This window comes from Ranitomeya imitator, chromosome 5 (genome assembly GCF_032444005.1).
Source record: "Ranitomeya imitator isolate aRanImi1 chromosome 5, aRanImi1.pri, whole genome shotgun sequence".
Lineage (NCBI taxonomy): Eukaryota > Metazoa > Chordata > Amphibia > Anura > Dendrobatidae > Ranitomeya > Ranitomeya imitator.
The window spans coordinates 74,952,602-74,966,136 of record NC_091286.1 but is presented as its reverse complement, the minus strand read 5'-3'; the positions used below and the strand labels follow the sequence as shown (position 1 = coordinate 74,966,136).

Here is a 13,535-nt window from a genome sequence, read left to right as displayed (position 1 = left end):
AAGTCGACCCGAGTATAGGCCGAAGCACCTAATTTTGCCTCCAAAAACTGGGAAAACGTATTGACTCGAATATAAGCCGAGTATGCATTGTCCCCAAATCCCAATTCTTTTATGCATGGCTCATCATCCCCATCCTTATATGCATGGCTCCTTATCCCCATCCTTATATGTATGGCTCTCATGAAAAAGGTATAAAAAAAAAACAAAACATCCTACTTACCTTCCCTGCGCACCCTCGCAGCATTTCGTTCCAATGCCAGCAGGTCCTCTGGCCGGGCGATCACGTGTCCCCGCTCATTAAGGTAATGAATATTCACCTCTTTCCACATCTATGGGAGTGGTTAGAGGTGAATACTCATTACCTTAATGAGCGTGGACACGTGAATGCCCACCCGCAGGACCTGCTGGCACCGGAACGAGATGATGCGAGGGCGCGCAGGGAAGATAAGTAGGATGTTTTTTTTTTCCTTTTATACTGGATCTGGCGGCTGCAGATGTAACTGTGCCTGTGCAATAAGATAAATGAATATTCAATGCCAGAGCAGTGAATATTCATTTATCTTTAGCAGCGGGCACAGGCTTTAGCCGCAGCTGCCACCTCCTGTGACCCGCTGCTCCACCGCTCCCCTGCCGTAAACTGGGAAAATGACTCGTGTATAAGCCGAGGGGGGCAATTTTAAAAAAATGTGCTGGAAAACTCGGCTTATACACAAGTATATAATTTCAGTTGTTTCACACTTTTTTGTTATGTCTTATATTCTAGGTTCTTCAAAGTAGCCACCTTTTGCTTTGATGACTGCTTTGCACACTCTTGGCATTCTCTTGATGAGCTTCAAGAGGTAATCACCGGGAATGGTCTTCCAACAATCTTGAAGGTGTTCCCAGAGATGCTTAGCACTTGTTGGCCCTTTTGCCTTCACTCTGCGGTCCAGCTCACCTCAAACCATCTCGTTTGCATTCAGGTCTGGTGACTGTGGAGGCGAGGTCATCTGGCGTAGCACCCCATCACTCTCCTTCTTGGTCAAATAGCCCTTACACAGCCTGGAGATGTGTTTGGGGTCATTGTCCTGTTGAAAAATAAATGATGGTCCAAATAAACGCAAACTGGATGGAATAGCATGCCGCTGCAAGATGCTGTGGTAGCCATGCTGGTTCAGTATGCCTTCAATTTTGAATAAATCCCCAACAGTGTCACCAGCAAAGCTCCCCCACACCATCACACCACCTCCTCCATGCTTCACGGTGGGAACCAGGCATGTAGAGTCCACCCGTTCACCTTTTCTGCGTTGCACAAAGACACAGTGGTTGGAACCAAAGATCTCAGATTTGAACTCCTCAGACCAAAGCACAGATTTCCACTGGTCTAATGTCCATTCCTTGTGTTCTCTAGCCCAAACAAGTCTCTTCTGCTTGTTGCCTGTCCTTAGCAGTAGTTTCCTAGCAGCTATTTTACCATGAAGGCCTGCTGCACAAAGTCTCCTCTTAACAGTTGTTGTAGAGATGTGTCTGCTGCTAGAACTCTGTGTGGCATTAACCTGGTCTCTAATCTGAGCTTCTGTTAACCTGTGATTTCTGAGGCTGCTGACTCGGATAAACTTTTCCTCAGAAGCAGAGGTGACTCTTGGTCTTCCTTTCCTGGGGCGGTCCTCATGTGAGCCAGTTTCTTTGTGGCGCTTGATGGTTTTTGCCACTGCACTTTTCCCAATTTTTCTGACTGACTGACCTTCATTTCTTAAAGTAATGATGGCCACTCATTTTTCTTTACTTAGCTTCTTTTTTCTTGCCATAATACAAATTCTAACAGTCTATTCAATAGGATTATCATCTGTGTATCCACTGGACTTCTGCACAACTCAACTGATGGTCCCAACACCATTTATAAGGCAAGATATCCCACTTATTAAACCTGACAGGGCACACCTGTGAAGTGAAAACCATTCCCGGAGACTACCTCTTGAAGCTCATCAAGAGAATGCCAAGAGTGTGCAAAGCAGTCATCAAAGCAAATGGTGGCTACTTTGAAGAACCTAGAATATAAAATATAATTTCAGTTGTTTCACACTTTTTTGTTGAGTATATAATTCCACATGTTTTACTTCATAGTTCTGACGCCTTCAGTGTGAATTGACAATTTTCATAGTCATGAAAATAGAGAAAAATCTTTAAATGAGAAGGTGTGTCCAAACTTTTGGTCTGTACTGTGTAAATATATGAAATCATTATAATTTGTTATAACTAACCACATATATATATTGCCATTTATATGGATATACCTAAATAAAATGAATGGGGATGGTTGGTGGTATCAACTTCCTGTCTGTGGCAAATTAGTATATGAGAGGGGGGAAACTTTAACAGAGGGGTGGTGAACATGGCGGCCATTTTGAAGTTGGCCATTTTGGATCCAACTTTATTTTTTCCAATGGGAAGAGGGTCATGTGACATCAAGCTTATTGAGAATTTCACTAGAAAAACAATAGTGTGCTCGGTTTTAACGTAACTTTATTCTTTCATGAGTTATTTACAAGTTTATGACCACTTATAAAATGTGTTCAAAGTGCTGCCCATTGTGTTGGATTGTCAATGCAACCCTCTTCACCCACTCTTGACACACTGATAGCAACACTGCAGAAAAAATGCTAGCACAGGCTTCCAGTATCCGTTGTTTCAGATGCTGCACATCTCGTATCTTCGCAGCATAGACAATTGCCTTCAGATGACCCCAAAGATAATAGTCTAAGGAGGTCAGATAGGGAGACCTTGGTGGCCATTCAACTGACCCACGATAACCAATCCACTCTCCTGGAAACTGTTCATGTAGGAATGCTCAGACCTGACACCCATAATGTGGTGGTGCACCATCTTGGGTGTCAGGTCTGAGCATTTCTACATGACCAGTTTCCTGGAAAGTGGATTGGTCATCGTTGGCCAGTTGAATGGCCACCAAGGTCTCCCGATCTAACCCCCCTTAGATTTTTATCTAAGGTGAACCTTCGGCCAAGTCTGAGGTCCAAAGCACTCTGGAAGAGGTTTTCATCCAGGATATCTCTGTTCTTGGCCGCGTTCATATTTCCTTCAATGGCAACCAGTTGTCCTATCCCTACAGCTGAAAAACACCCCCATAGCATGATGCTGCCACCACCATGTTTCACTATTGGGATTGTATTGAGCAGTTGATGAGCAGTGTCTGGTTTTCTCAAACATACCACTTAGAATTATCATGAAAAAGATCTATCTTCATCTCATCAGACCAGAGAATCTTATTTCTCATAGTATGGGAGTCCTTCATGTGCGTTTCAGCAAACTCTATGCGGTCTTTCATATGTCTTGTACTGAGCAGAGGCTTCCGGCTGGCCACTTTGCCATAAAGGCCCAACTGGTGGAGGGCTGCAGTGATATTTTATTTTGTGGAACTATCTCCCTACTGCATCTCTGGAGCTCAGCCACCGTGATCTTGGGGTTCTTCTTTACCTCTCTCACCAAGGCTCTTTAGTTATGAGCGAGTGTACTCGTTGCTCGGGAGGTCTCCAAGTATTTTTAACTGCTCGGAGATTTAGTTTTTGTTGAGGCAGCTACATGATTTATGGCTGCTGCTAGCCAGCCTGATTCCATGTGGGGGTTTCCTGGTTGCTAGGGAATCCCTTCATGTATTCAAGCTGTCTATCAGCCATAAACATGCAGCTGAGGCAAGGAAAACTAAATTTCCTAGCAGTTACAAATACTCGGAAAACCCGAGCAACGAGTATATTCGCTCATCACTACTCTTCTCCCATGATTGCTCAGTTTGGCTGGACGGCTAGGTCTAGGAAGACTTCTGGTTGTCCCAAACTTCTTTCATTTAGGGATTCTTCCATTTAAGGATTATGGAGGCCACTGTGCTCTTAGGAGCCTTGAATACTGCAGAAATTCTTTTGTAACCTTGGTCAGATTTGTGTCTTGCCACAATTCTATCTCTGAGCTCCTTGGTCAGTTCCTTTGACCTCATGATTCTTATTTGGTCTCACAAATTAAGTCCTATTAGTTTAATTAAACACAGCTCTACTCCAATGAAGGAGTAGAACCTTTTCAAGGAGGATCGCAAGGAAATGGACAGCATCTGATTTAATTATGAGTGCCTGAGCAAAGGGTCTGAATATTTATGACCATATGATATTTTTTTTCTTTTTTAATAAATTTGGAAAAACTTCTACATTTCTGTTTTCTTTTTCCATCAAGATGGGTTGCAGAGTGTACATTAATGAGAAACAAACGAACTTTTTGAATTTACCAAATGGCTGCAATGAAACAAAGAGTGAAAAATGTAAAAGGGTCTGAATACTTTCTGTACCCACTGTACATGGATCAGGGGTTGACTGGCACTTTTCAGCCTGGGGACAATCACAAAGTCAGTGGCCCTCCAGTTGTGGTGCTTTTACCCTGCTTATCTCTGGCCGCTGCATTAAAGCAGCAGAGATAACAGGCTTTAAAAACAGGCTGGTACATAGATATGGGAACAGAACGGAGCTAGCTGCATATATATGGAAGCAGAACCAAGCTTGCTGCCTACATAGATACTGCAACAGAAGCAAGCGGACTACATAGACACAAGACCATAACCAAGATTGCTACATAAACAAGGAAACTGACTGGAGCTTACTACAGAGATATGGGAGCAGAACTGAGTTTACTACAGAGCTATGGGAGCAAAACGGAGCTTACTATTGAGATATGGGAGCAGAACCGAACTTACTACAGAGATATAGGAACAGAACGGAGCTTATTACAGAAATATGGTACCAGAATCGAGCTAACTATGTCTACTACAAGATATGGAAACAGAACAAATACATATCATACCAGAATCTAGCTTACTACATTGATACAGTACCAGAACCAAGGTTACTGCTTAGATATGGTATCATAACTGAGCTTACATACAAACATACATACAACTCCAGAAACATGGACATGTAAACAGACAGAACGGCAGGGGCATTGCTGGGGTCCTTAAAGATCAAGGTCCCAAGCCCCAAAGTGCATGTCTCCCCATACGATCACCATATAGCCATTTAAAATAGCATGTATATATAATTACAGTATACCACTGTTGCACAAACAAGCAGAAGAAAGGTAACATGCATACAACAGGGATCACCAAAAGAGTAATTATTACAAAAAATATATAAACTTTATTGAATTGTAATACAACAACACTGCAAAGAGTTAAAATCAATTAAAATTGCAAACTGCAAACAAAATTATTCACTGACCCAAGATAAGGACATGCCCCTGCCACACCTCAGTAATATAGAAAATAACCCCCACATCAAGCCACATACATGTGTAGTAACAATATTAACCCCTAGAAGACAAAGGAGGGATACCAAGAACTAGGCAAAAAGGGCCGATTCTGTAGAAAGAACAGTAAAATGGACACACAATAGGAAAATCCACTATTCAGATGAGCAATATTAACAGGTTTCATTTGAGAGACTTAGTAAATTATTAACAGCAAAATGTCTGCTAAAAAGCCCCCACAATACAAAGATACTGGAAGTAAATTTCATCTAAGCCCAGTGCATAAACAGCCCCTATAGAGCGATATCTAGGAGGCTATAGAGAGGAACAATAATCCATTTGTTCCATTTTCTTAACCTAAACCACATTTCGGAGGGTTTCAGCTTTCAAAAGAATAATTTCTACAACCAATGGATGAATTTAACGTCAGGTTATAAGCTCTTATTTACATAACATGGTTAAGCGACATAACTTCTCTCAGGGAGAGTACATTGAGGATCCCAGAGCTCCCTATATATAGAAAAATGGCTACATAGCACCTATATAAAATATGATGTTCCCATTGCCCCTATATATAGTTTGATGGTCCCCCGCCCTATATACAGCATGAAGGTCCCCCTGCCCCCTATATATTGTATGAAGGGCCCCCTGTATATAGTATGAAGGTCCCCACTGCCCCCTGTATATAGTATTATTATTTATTTTTCTAGCACCATTGATTCCATGGAGAAGTCTTGGAGGCGGTTGGTTGAGGAGCGAGTAAGTGTGGAGGAGAGAAGGAGGTCTTGGGAGGACCAGAGATTATGTGAGGGAAGATATCGGGAGATTAGTTCAGAGCTATATGGAGGAGACAAGTTATGGATGGCTTTGTAGGTTAGTATTATGCAAATTGCCTCTTCAGAGAGGAAGAGGACTAGAACTCTAGTGCCACCTATTGGAAGTAGCAATCCTAACAGTCAATGTCGACCCTTTAACGAGCCTTGTTACATGACTTAGGATAATAGCCAAACAAAGAAACAGGTGATGTTCTTCCTGGGCACGGCAGGGTACTATAGGCGCTTCGTAAAGCACTATAGTAGCCTGGCCAAACCTTTGACGGACCTCACCAGGAAGAAGCTACCCCACATCGTCAACTGGACTGATGGCTGTGAGGGGGCCTTCCAGGGGTTGAAAATAGCACTGTGCAACGCCCCTGTGTTGAAAGCAGTCGACCGTTCTTGGTACAGACTGACGCCAGGTTGACTCAGAGGACCAAGAGCACCCCGTGTTGTACCTGAGCCAGAAACTTTTGCTGAGGGAAGTGGCCTACACCACCTGCACCCCCATAGGCAGACCCTGTAGTATAAGCTAGCACCCACATAGGCAGATCCTGTAGTATAAATCAGCACCCACATAGGTAGACCCTGTAGTATAAGGAAGCACCACCGTAGTCAGACCCTGTAGTATAAGACAGACCCTTAAAGAAAAAACAAATAAATACTCACCTCTCTTCCTCCTTGTTGCCATGGTGTTCCAAGCTCCTGCTCATCTCCTGTCTGTGGGTGCCGGGTAGTGACGTCATCACGCCCACTGTCAGTGTTGGCATCGGTGATGTAAGACGCTGCCGGGGATAATGAGAGAAGGAGCATAACGCTCCTCTCATCAATACGGTCAGCTGTATTGGCTAAATGCCGATACAGCTGACCTTGCAATGACGGGCGGGAAGCCACTGCTAGCATTGGGCCCCCCGCCCTCTCAGGGGCCCCATAGCGGCTGGCAGAAGAGCAGGGAGATCGAGAGATCTGTATCGGCGTGCTGTGAGTTGGTTTCTAACAGTTTGTGCAGACACGTGCACATTTGTGGCCTGCTGGAGGTCATTTTGCAGGTCTCTAGCAGTGCTCCTCCTGTTTCTCCTTTCACAAAAGCTGAAGTAGCGGTCCTGCTGCTGGGTTGTTGACCTCCTCTGGCCCCCTCCACGTCTCTTGGTGTACTGGCCTGTCTCCTGGTAGTGCCTCCAGGCTCTGGACACTACGGTGACAGACACAGCAAACCTTGCCACAGCTCGCATTGATGTGCCATCCTGGATGAGCTGCACAACCTGAGCCACTTGTGTGGGTTGTAGAGTCTACCTCATGCTACCACGAGCGTGAAAGCACAACCAACATTCAAAAGTGACCAAAACATCAGCCAAAAAGCATTGGTACTGAGATGTGGTCTGTGGTCCCCACCTGCAGAACCACTCCTTTTATATGGGGTGTCTTGATAATTGCCAATAATTTCCATCTGTTGTGTATTCCATTTGCACAACAGCATGTGAAATTGATTGTCAAACAGTGTTGCTTCCTAAGTGGACAGTTTGAATTCACAGAAGTTTGATTTACTTGGAGTTATATTCTTAAGTGTTCCCTTTATTTTTTTGAGCATTGTATTTTGATATATTTTTCTTACATATATATTCGATCTGTTAATCATAGGAGACAATATTAAAAGTTAATAATTTCTCTGAATACTGTACTTCTAGGGAGACCTTAAAATAAGAATTTATGATAACTCTATTGTTATATTTTGATATTAATTTTATTTTTTACATGGATATATACATATATATATTGTATATTATTTTTTCTTTGTCATGTCATTATATGTGTATGTATATAAATATGTATATACTGTATATATAAATCATTCATCCCTCACATGGGTTAATAGTAGACCTTTCCAGCAGCCACACAGATTTAAGCAACGATGGTCAGATTATTCTCCAATATAGGCACAGGACATCATGAAGGCAGTGAGAGAAGGGCATCTATTGAGAATAATAGGTCTTGTGTTATCTAATGTACATAGAGCTGTTAACTATCATTTATAATCCTGTCTGTGATCATAATGAGCCTGCTGAAAAGTCATCTGCACAGGAAAGAAAACAAGAATCTAGTATACAATTTAGTGACTAGTGTAAATATTTTATTTCTGATTAATATATTACATTTAAAGCCATGAACAGTTTAGAGCCCGGCTATTTGAAGAATCTACTGAAGTCCCCCATTCCTTGCCAACCGCTCAGATCAGCAGGCATGAATAAACTGTCCATACTCAGAAACTTACAATACTTGGGGTCAAAAAATTTTTTTACAGCCCCCACACGGGACGTCATCATTTACCTAGATCATTCGGAGAGATCTCATCTTTGGACAGCATTAAATCATGACTCACGATGCACCTGTTCAGTTTGGCATTTACAGACAAATAACCCACCCGTCCTCTACATCGGGCATAATTCCAAATAAATTAATTTATTTTACAAATTCACTTGGACTCCATTGTGAGAAAAGCTCAGTATATTTAAAAAAAATATATATATATATTGCCTTGCGAAAGTATTCGGCTCCCTTGAACTTTTCAACCTTTTCCCACATATCATGCTTCAAATATAAAGATACCAAACATAAATTTTGGGTAAAGAATCAACAAATGGAACACAATTGTGAAGTTGAGCGAAATTTATTGGTTATTTTACATTTTTGTGGAAATTTAAAAAAAATTAAAAGTGGGGCATGCAATATTATTCGGCCCATTTACTTTCATTGCAGCAAACTCACTCCAGAAGTTCATTGTGGATCTCTGAATGATCCAATGTTGTCCTAAATGCCTAATGATGATAAATCTAATCCACCTGTGTGTAATCAAGTCTCCGTATAAATGAACCTGCTCTGTGATAGTCTCTGGGTTCTGTTTGAAGCACAGAGAGCATCATGAAGACCAAGGAACACAACAGGCAGGTCCGTGATACTGTTGTGGAGAAGTGTAAAGCTGGATTTGGATACAAAATTATTTCTAAAACTTTAAACATCCCAAGCAGCACTGTGCAAGCGATCATATTGAAATGGAAGGAGTATCATACCACTGCAAATCTACCAAGACCTGGCCGTCCCTCTAGACTTTCATCTCATACAAGGAGAAGACTGATCAGAGATGCAGCCAAGAGGCCCATGATCACTCTGGATGAACTGCAGAGATGTACAGCTGAGGTGGGTCAGTCTGTCCAAAGGACAACAATCAGTCGTACACTGCACAAATCTGGCCTTTATGGAAGAGAAAACCATTTCTCAAAGATATCCATAAAAAGTGTCGTTTAAAGTTTGCAACAAGCCACCGGGGAGACACACCAAACATGTGGAAGAAGGTGGTCTGGTCAGATGAAACCAAAATCAAACTTTTAGGCAACAATGCCAAACTATATGTTTGGCGTAAAGGCAACACAGCTCATCACCCTGAACACACCATGCCCACTGTCCAACATGGTGGTGGCAGCATCATGGTTTGGGACTGTATTTCTTCAACAGGGACAGGGAAGATGGTTAAAATTGATGGGAAGATGCATGGAGCCAAATACAGGACCATTCTTGAAGAAAACCTGTTGGAGTCTGCAAAAGACCTGAGACTGGGACGGAGATTTGTCTTCCAACAAGACAATGATCCCAATCATAAAGCAAAATCTGCAAAGGAATGGTTCACAAATAACCGTATCCAGGTGTTAGAATGGCCAAGTCAAAGTCCAGACCTCAATCCAATTGAGAATCTGTGGAAAGAGCTGAAAACTGCTGTTCACAAACGATCTCCATCAAACCTCACTGAGCTCGAGCTGTTTGCCAAGGAGGAATGGGCAAGAATTTCAGTCTCTCGATGTACAAAACTGATAGAGACATACCCCAAGCGACTTGCAGCTGTAATCACAGCAAAAGGTGGCACAACAAAGTATTAAGTTAAAGGGGACGAATAATATTGCACGCCCCACTTTTCAGTTTTTGAGTTTCCACAAAAAATTAAAATAACCAATAAATTTCATTCAACTTCACAATTGTGTTCTACTTGTTGATTCTTCAACAAAAATTTACATTTGGTATCTTTATGTTTGAAGCATGATATGTGGGAAAAGGTTGAAAAGTTCAAGGGGGACGAATACTTTCGCAAGGCACTGTATATATATATATATATATTGAGATGGAAAATTAAAAAAATAGTTTTCTTCAAAATACAATTAACATAAAGATTTGATTGGAACAGAAGGTAATTTTAATGACACATTCCTTTGCATGCAGGCTAATGTTTGTGCAGCAATACACGCAAATTATATATTAACAACATTTGGAAAGAAATCCATGCAAAATAGACTTTATGCCTCATTGAAATGGCTGAGAATTGTCTCATGTATGTGCAGCTTTAGACCGGGTTCCAGTGATGTCAACTCCAAGAGCTAAAAAATATTGCAAAGTTCTTTTGTCACAGTATATTCATTAGACTTTTATATTTTTAGTGCAGTTTATTAATTTACCGAACTAGAATCACATGACAAATTTCTAATATAAACTTTAAAATAAAAAGGCTTGATCTGCAATATTACACACAACCCACAGACAGGAGTGGTGCCACCTTTTGAAATCTTGTCATCAATATTTTTTGATAGGAAATTTCCTGCTCAACTGCCCAAGAGAATTTGCATATTTAATTTCTCAGATCAGCATGCATGGCGTTTGTCTCCCCACTTTGATATGCCAGGCTTGGCTTTTCACTCTTCACAAGGAGAAACGTTTCCCATTAGTGCCCAGGAGAATGACCTTTGTCTAGAGTAATTTTGTCACTGAAAAGACGAAATAATGACTGATTGCTCAAGTGATGCTTGGTCTCCAACCAATGAAACAGACAACGACCGACGTTTCGGCCACTCAGACCTTTGTCACGGTTATCCATGTTCTGCAGAGATTGATGCATAAGTGAAGTGATGTGAGTGCGTGACTCCCCACACTGCCACCAAAACGTCAGTTTTTGTCTTTTTCATTAATTGGAGACTAATTGATTATTATTTTGTCTTTTCAGTGACGAAGCCGTATTTTTTAACATTTGTCTATATCAGTGAGAGATTTAATATTTTCATTTATACAGTGTTTAAATTGCACTAAAAATCCTATTGTTCTTTGGAGATACATTACAGAAATTTGATTTTTCATTTTCTTATTACAGCCTTTATGACCCCAATTTATTTTTATGAATTCTAGGATTCGAATCTTGTGTATCCTGTTGTCCTGAAAATGGATCCTAATGGATTTTTCCTGCACTGGGTGGATCAAAACAAGGTATCGTAATCAATTATTACATTTTGGGAATGTTGCAAATATTTCCTGTGCGCCTGGCTGTCAAGCCAACATCTAGTGTTTTATATAAGTGATATGTGTAACTCGTCTAACAATTTACAGTAAGTTTAATACATAGGAAATTTAGACTTCTTGTCAGTGGTATAACTTGAAGCTCATGGGCCCCAATGTTAAAGCTCCATCCAGCCCCCCAATTACTGCAAGTCTTTTATGATGATGAACACATCAGACTAAATGAAAGAAGCAAGCAGACAACTTATGGACACACTCTACTACAAAAAATTGGAGTCTGATCCTACACAGGAGTATTACAAGGAACTAAACAAGTTGGTAACTTGTCTGCCCAATGAATCCATAAGAGCCGATGACCTGATAACAGAAAGTCCAAGAACAGGGACATTCTACATGCTTCCCAAAATTGACAAATCTGGAAACCCAGGAAGACCAATTATCTCATGTGTGGGCACCCTTACTGAGCAGCTATCTGGACGGGTAGAGGGTATTTTTAAACCACTGGTAAATGATACACCCAGCTTCATTCAGGACACAACTGACCTATTGAATAAACGATCAGCAATAGGTCCTCTACCAGAAGGAACGATCCTAGCCACCATCGATGTGGAATATTTGTACTCTAATATCCCACTCCAGGATGGATTAAATGTCTGCAAATTCTTCCTGGAAAACACAGGGACTGATGCTGATTCTGTGGTGAAACTTACAAAATTCATCTTCACCTGCAATTACTTTGAATTTGACAACGAGATATATCTATAGAAGACTGGCACAGCAATGGGAAGTAAAATGGGCCCACAGTATGCAAATCTTTTCATGGCCAAGATTGATTTTTTTTGTCCTCATGTCCCATCAGGCCTCTGGCCTACTACTCTGCTACATTGATGATATTTTAATTATCTGGATGGAGTCTGCGCCACAGCTAAAGATGAACAGTTTAATCAATTTCATCCTACCATCAACTGAACACTCAACTACTCCTGCACTGAAATTAACTTTTTGGACACCATCATTAAGCTGCAGAACAATGAAATAGAGACATCCCTGTATCAGAAGCCAATCAACCTTCCAACATACCTTAAATGGGACAGTTTCCATCTAAAACACATAAAAAAACTCTTTTGTCTACAGCCAAGCCATCAGATACAGTTGTATATGTTCCAACCCAATGGATAGGGATGAACACCTTGGTCGCTGTTGTGAATTCTGTGGCTGAATTCACTCCTGTGGTCACAAGTGGTACTGCAGCTTCTGAGCTTCCTCCCTCAGGTGTTCTGGTGAGCTCGTTAACTGCTTCATTACTTAACTCCGCCTGATGTTGCTATCCTTGCTCCTTGTCAATGTTTCAGTGTTGGATCTGAGCTTCTCCTGATTGTTCCTGTGACCTGCGGCTCTGTATAGCTAAGTGCTTTTTGTTTTTTTGTTGCTTTTTTTCTGTCCAGCTTGTCTTTTGTTTTGCTGGAAGCTCTGAGACGCAAAGGGTGTACCGCCGTGCCGTTAGTTCGGCACGGTGGTTTTTTTTTTGCCCCCTTTGCGTGGTTTTGCTTTAGGGTTTTTTGTAGACTGCAAAGTTCGCTTTACTGTCCTCGCTCTGTCCTAGAATATCGGGCCCCACTTTGCTGAATCTATTTCATCCCTACGTTTTGTCTTTTCATCTTACTCACAGTCATTATATGTGGGGGGCTGCCTTTTCCTTTGGGGAATTTCTCTGGGGCAAGTCAGGCCTATTTTTCTATCTTCAGGCTAGCTAGTTTCTTAGGCTGTGCCGAGTTGCCTAGGTAGTTGTTAGGCGCAATCCACAGCCGCTTTTAGTTGTGTTTAGGATAGGATCAGGTGTGCAGTCTACAGAGTTTCCACGTCTCAGAGCTCGTTCTTGTATTTTTGGGTATTTGTCAGATCACTGTGTGCGCTCTGATCGCTAAGCACACTGTGTTTCTGGATTGCCTTCATAACACCTGTCATTAGCAAACATAACAGTACAAGGAGCCTAACTAATGATTCTCAATAGAGGGAAAGAAAAAGTTCTGACATCATTTTTTTTTTTCTGCTCTGTGTTCACTTTTTTTTTTTCCCCTAGACATTTGGGTGATTCTGGACACAGGTGTGGACATGGAT

The 13,535-nt window shown here is 41.5% G+C and overlaps 1 protein-coding gene across 1 annotated transcript in view; it reads left to right on the top strand.

The window, feature by feature from the left end:
- PLCB1 (phospholipase C beta 1) overlaps positions 1-13,535 on the top strand; it is an 865,647-nt gene that overhangs the window by 55,009 nt on the left and 797,103 nt on the right. The window contains exon 2 of the mRNA XM_069768815.1: positions 11,310-11,387. Within this exon, the coding sequence (XP_069624916.1) occupies positions 11,310-11,387 (78 nt within the window). The remainder of the gene's footprint in view (positions 1-11,309; positions 11,388-13,535) is intronic.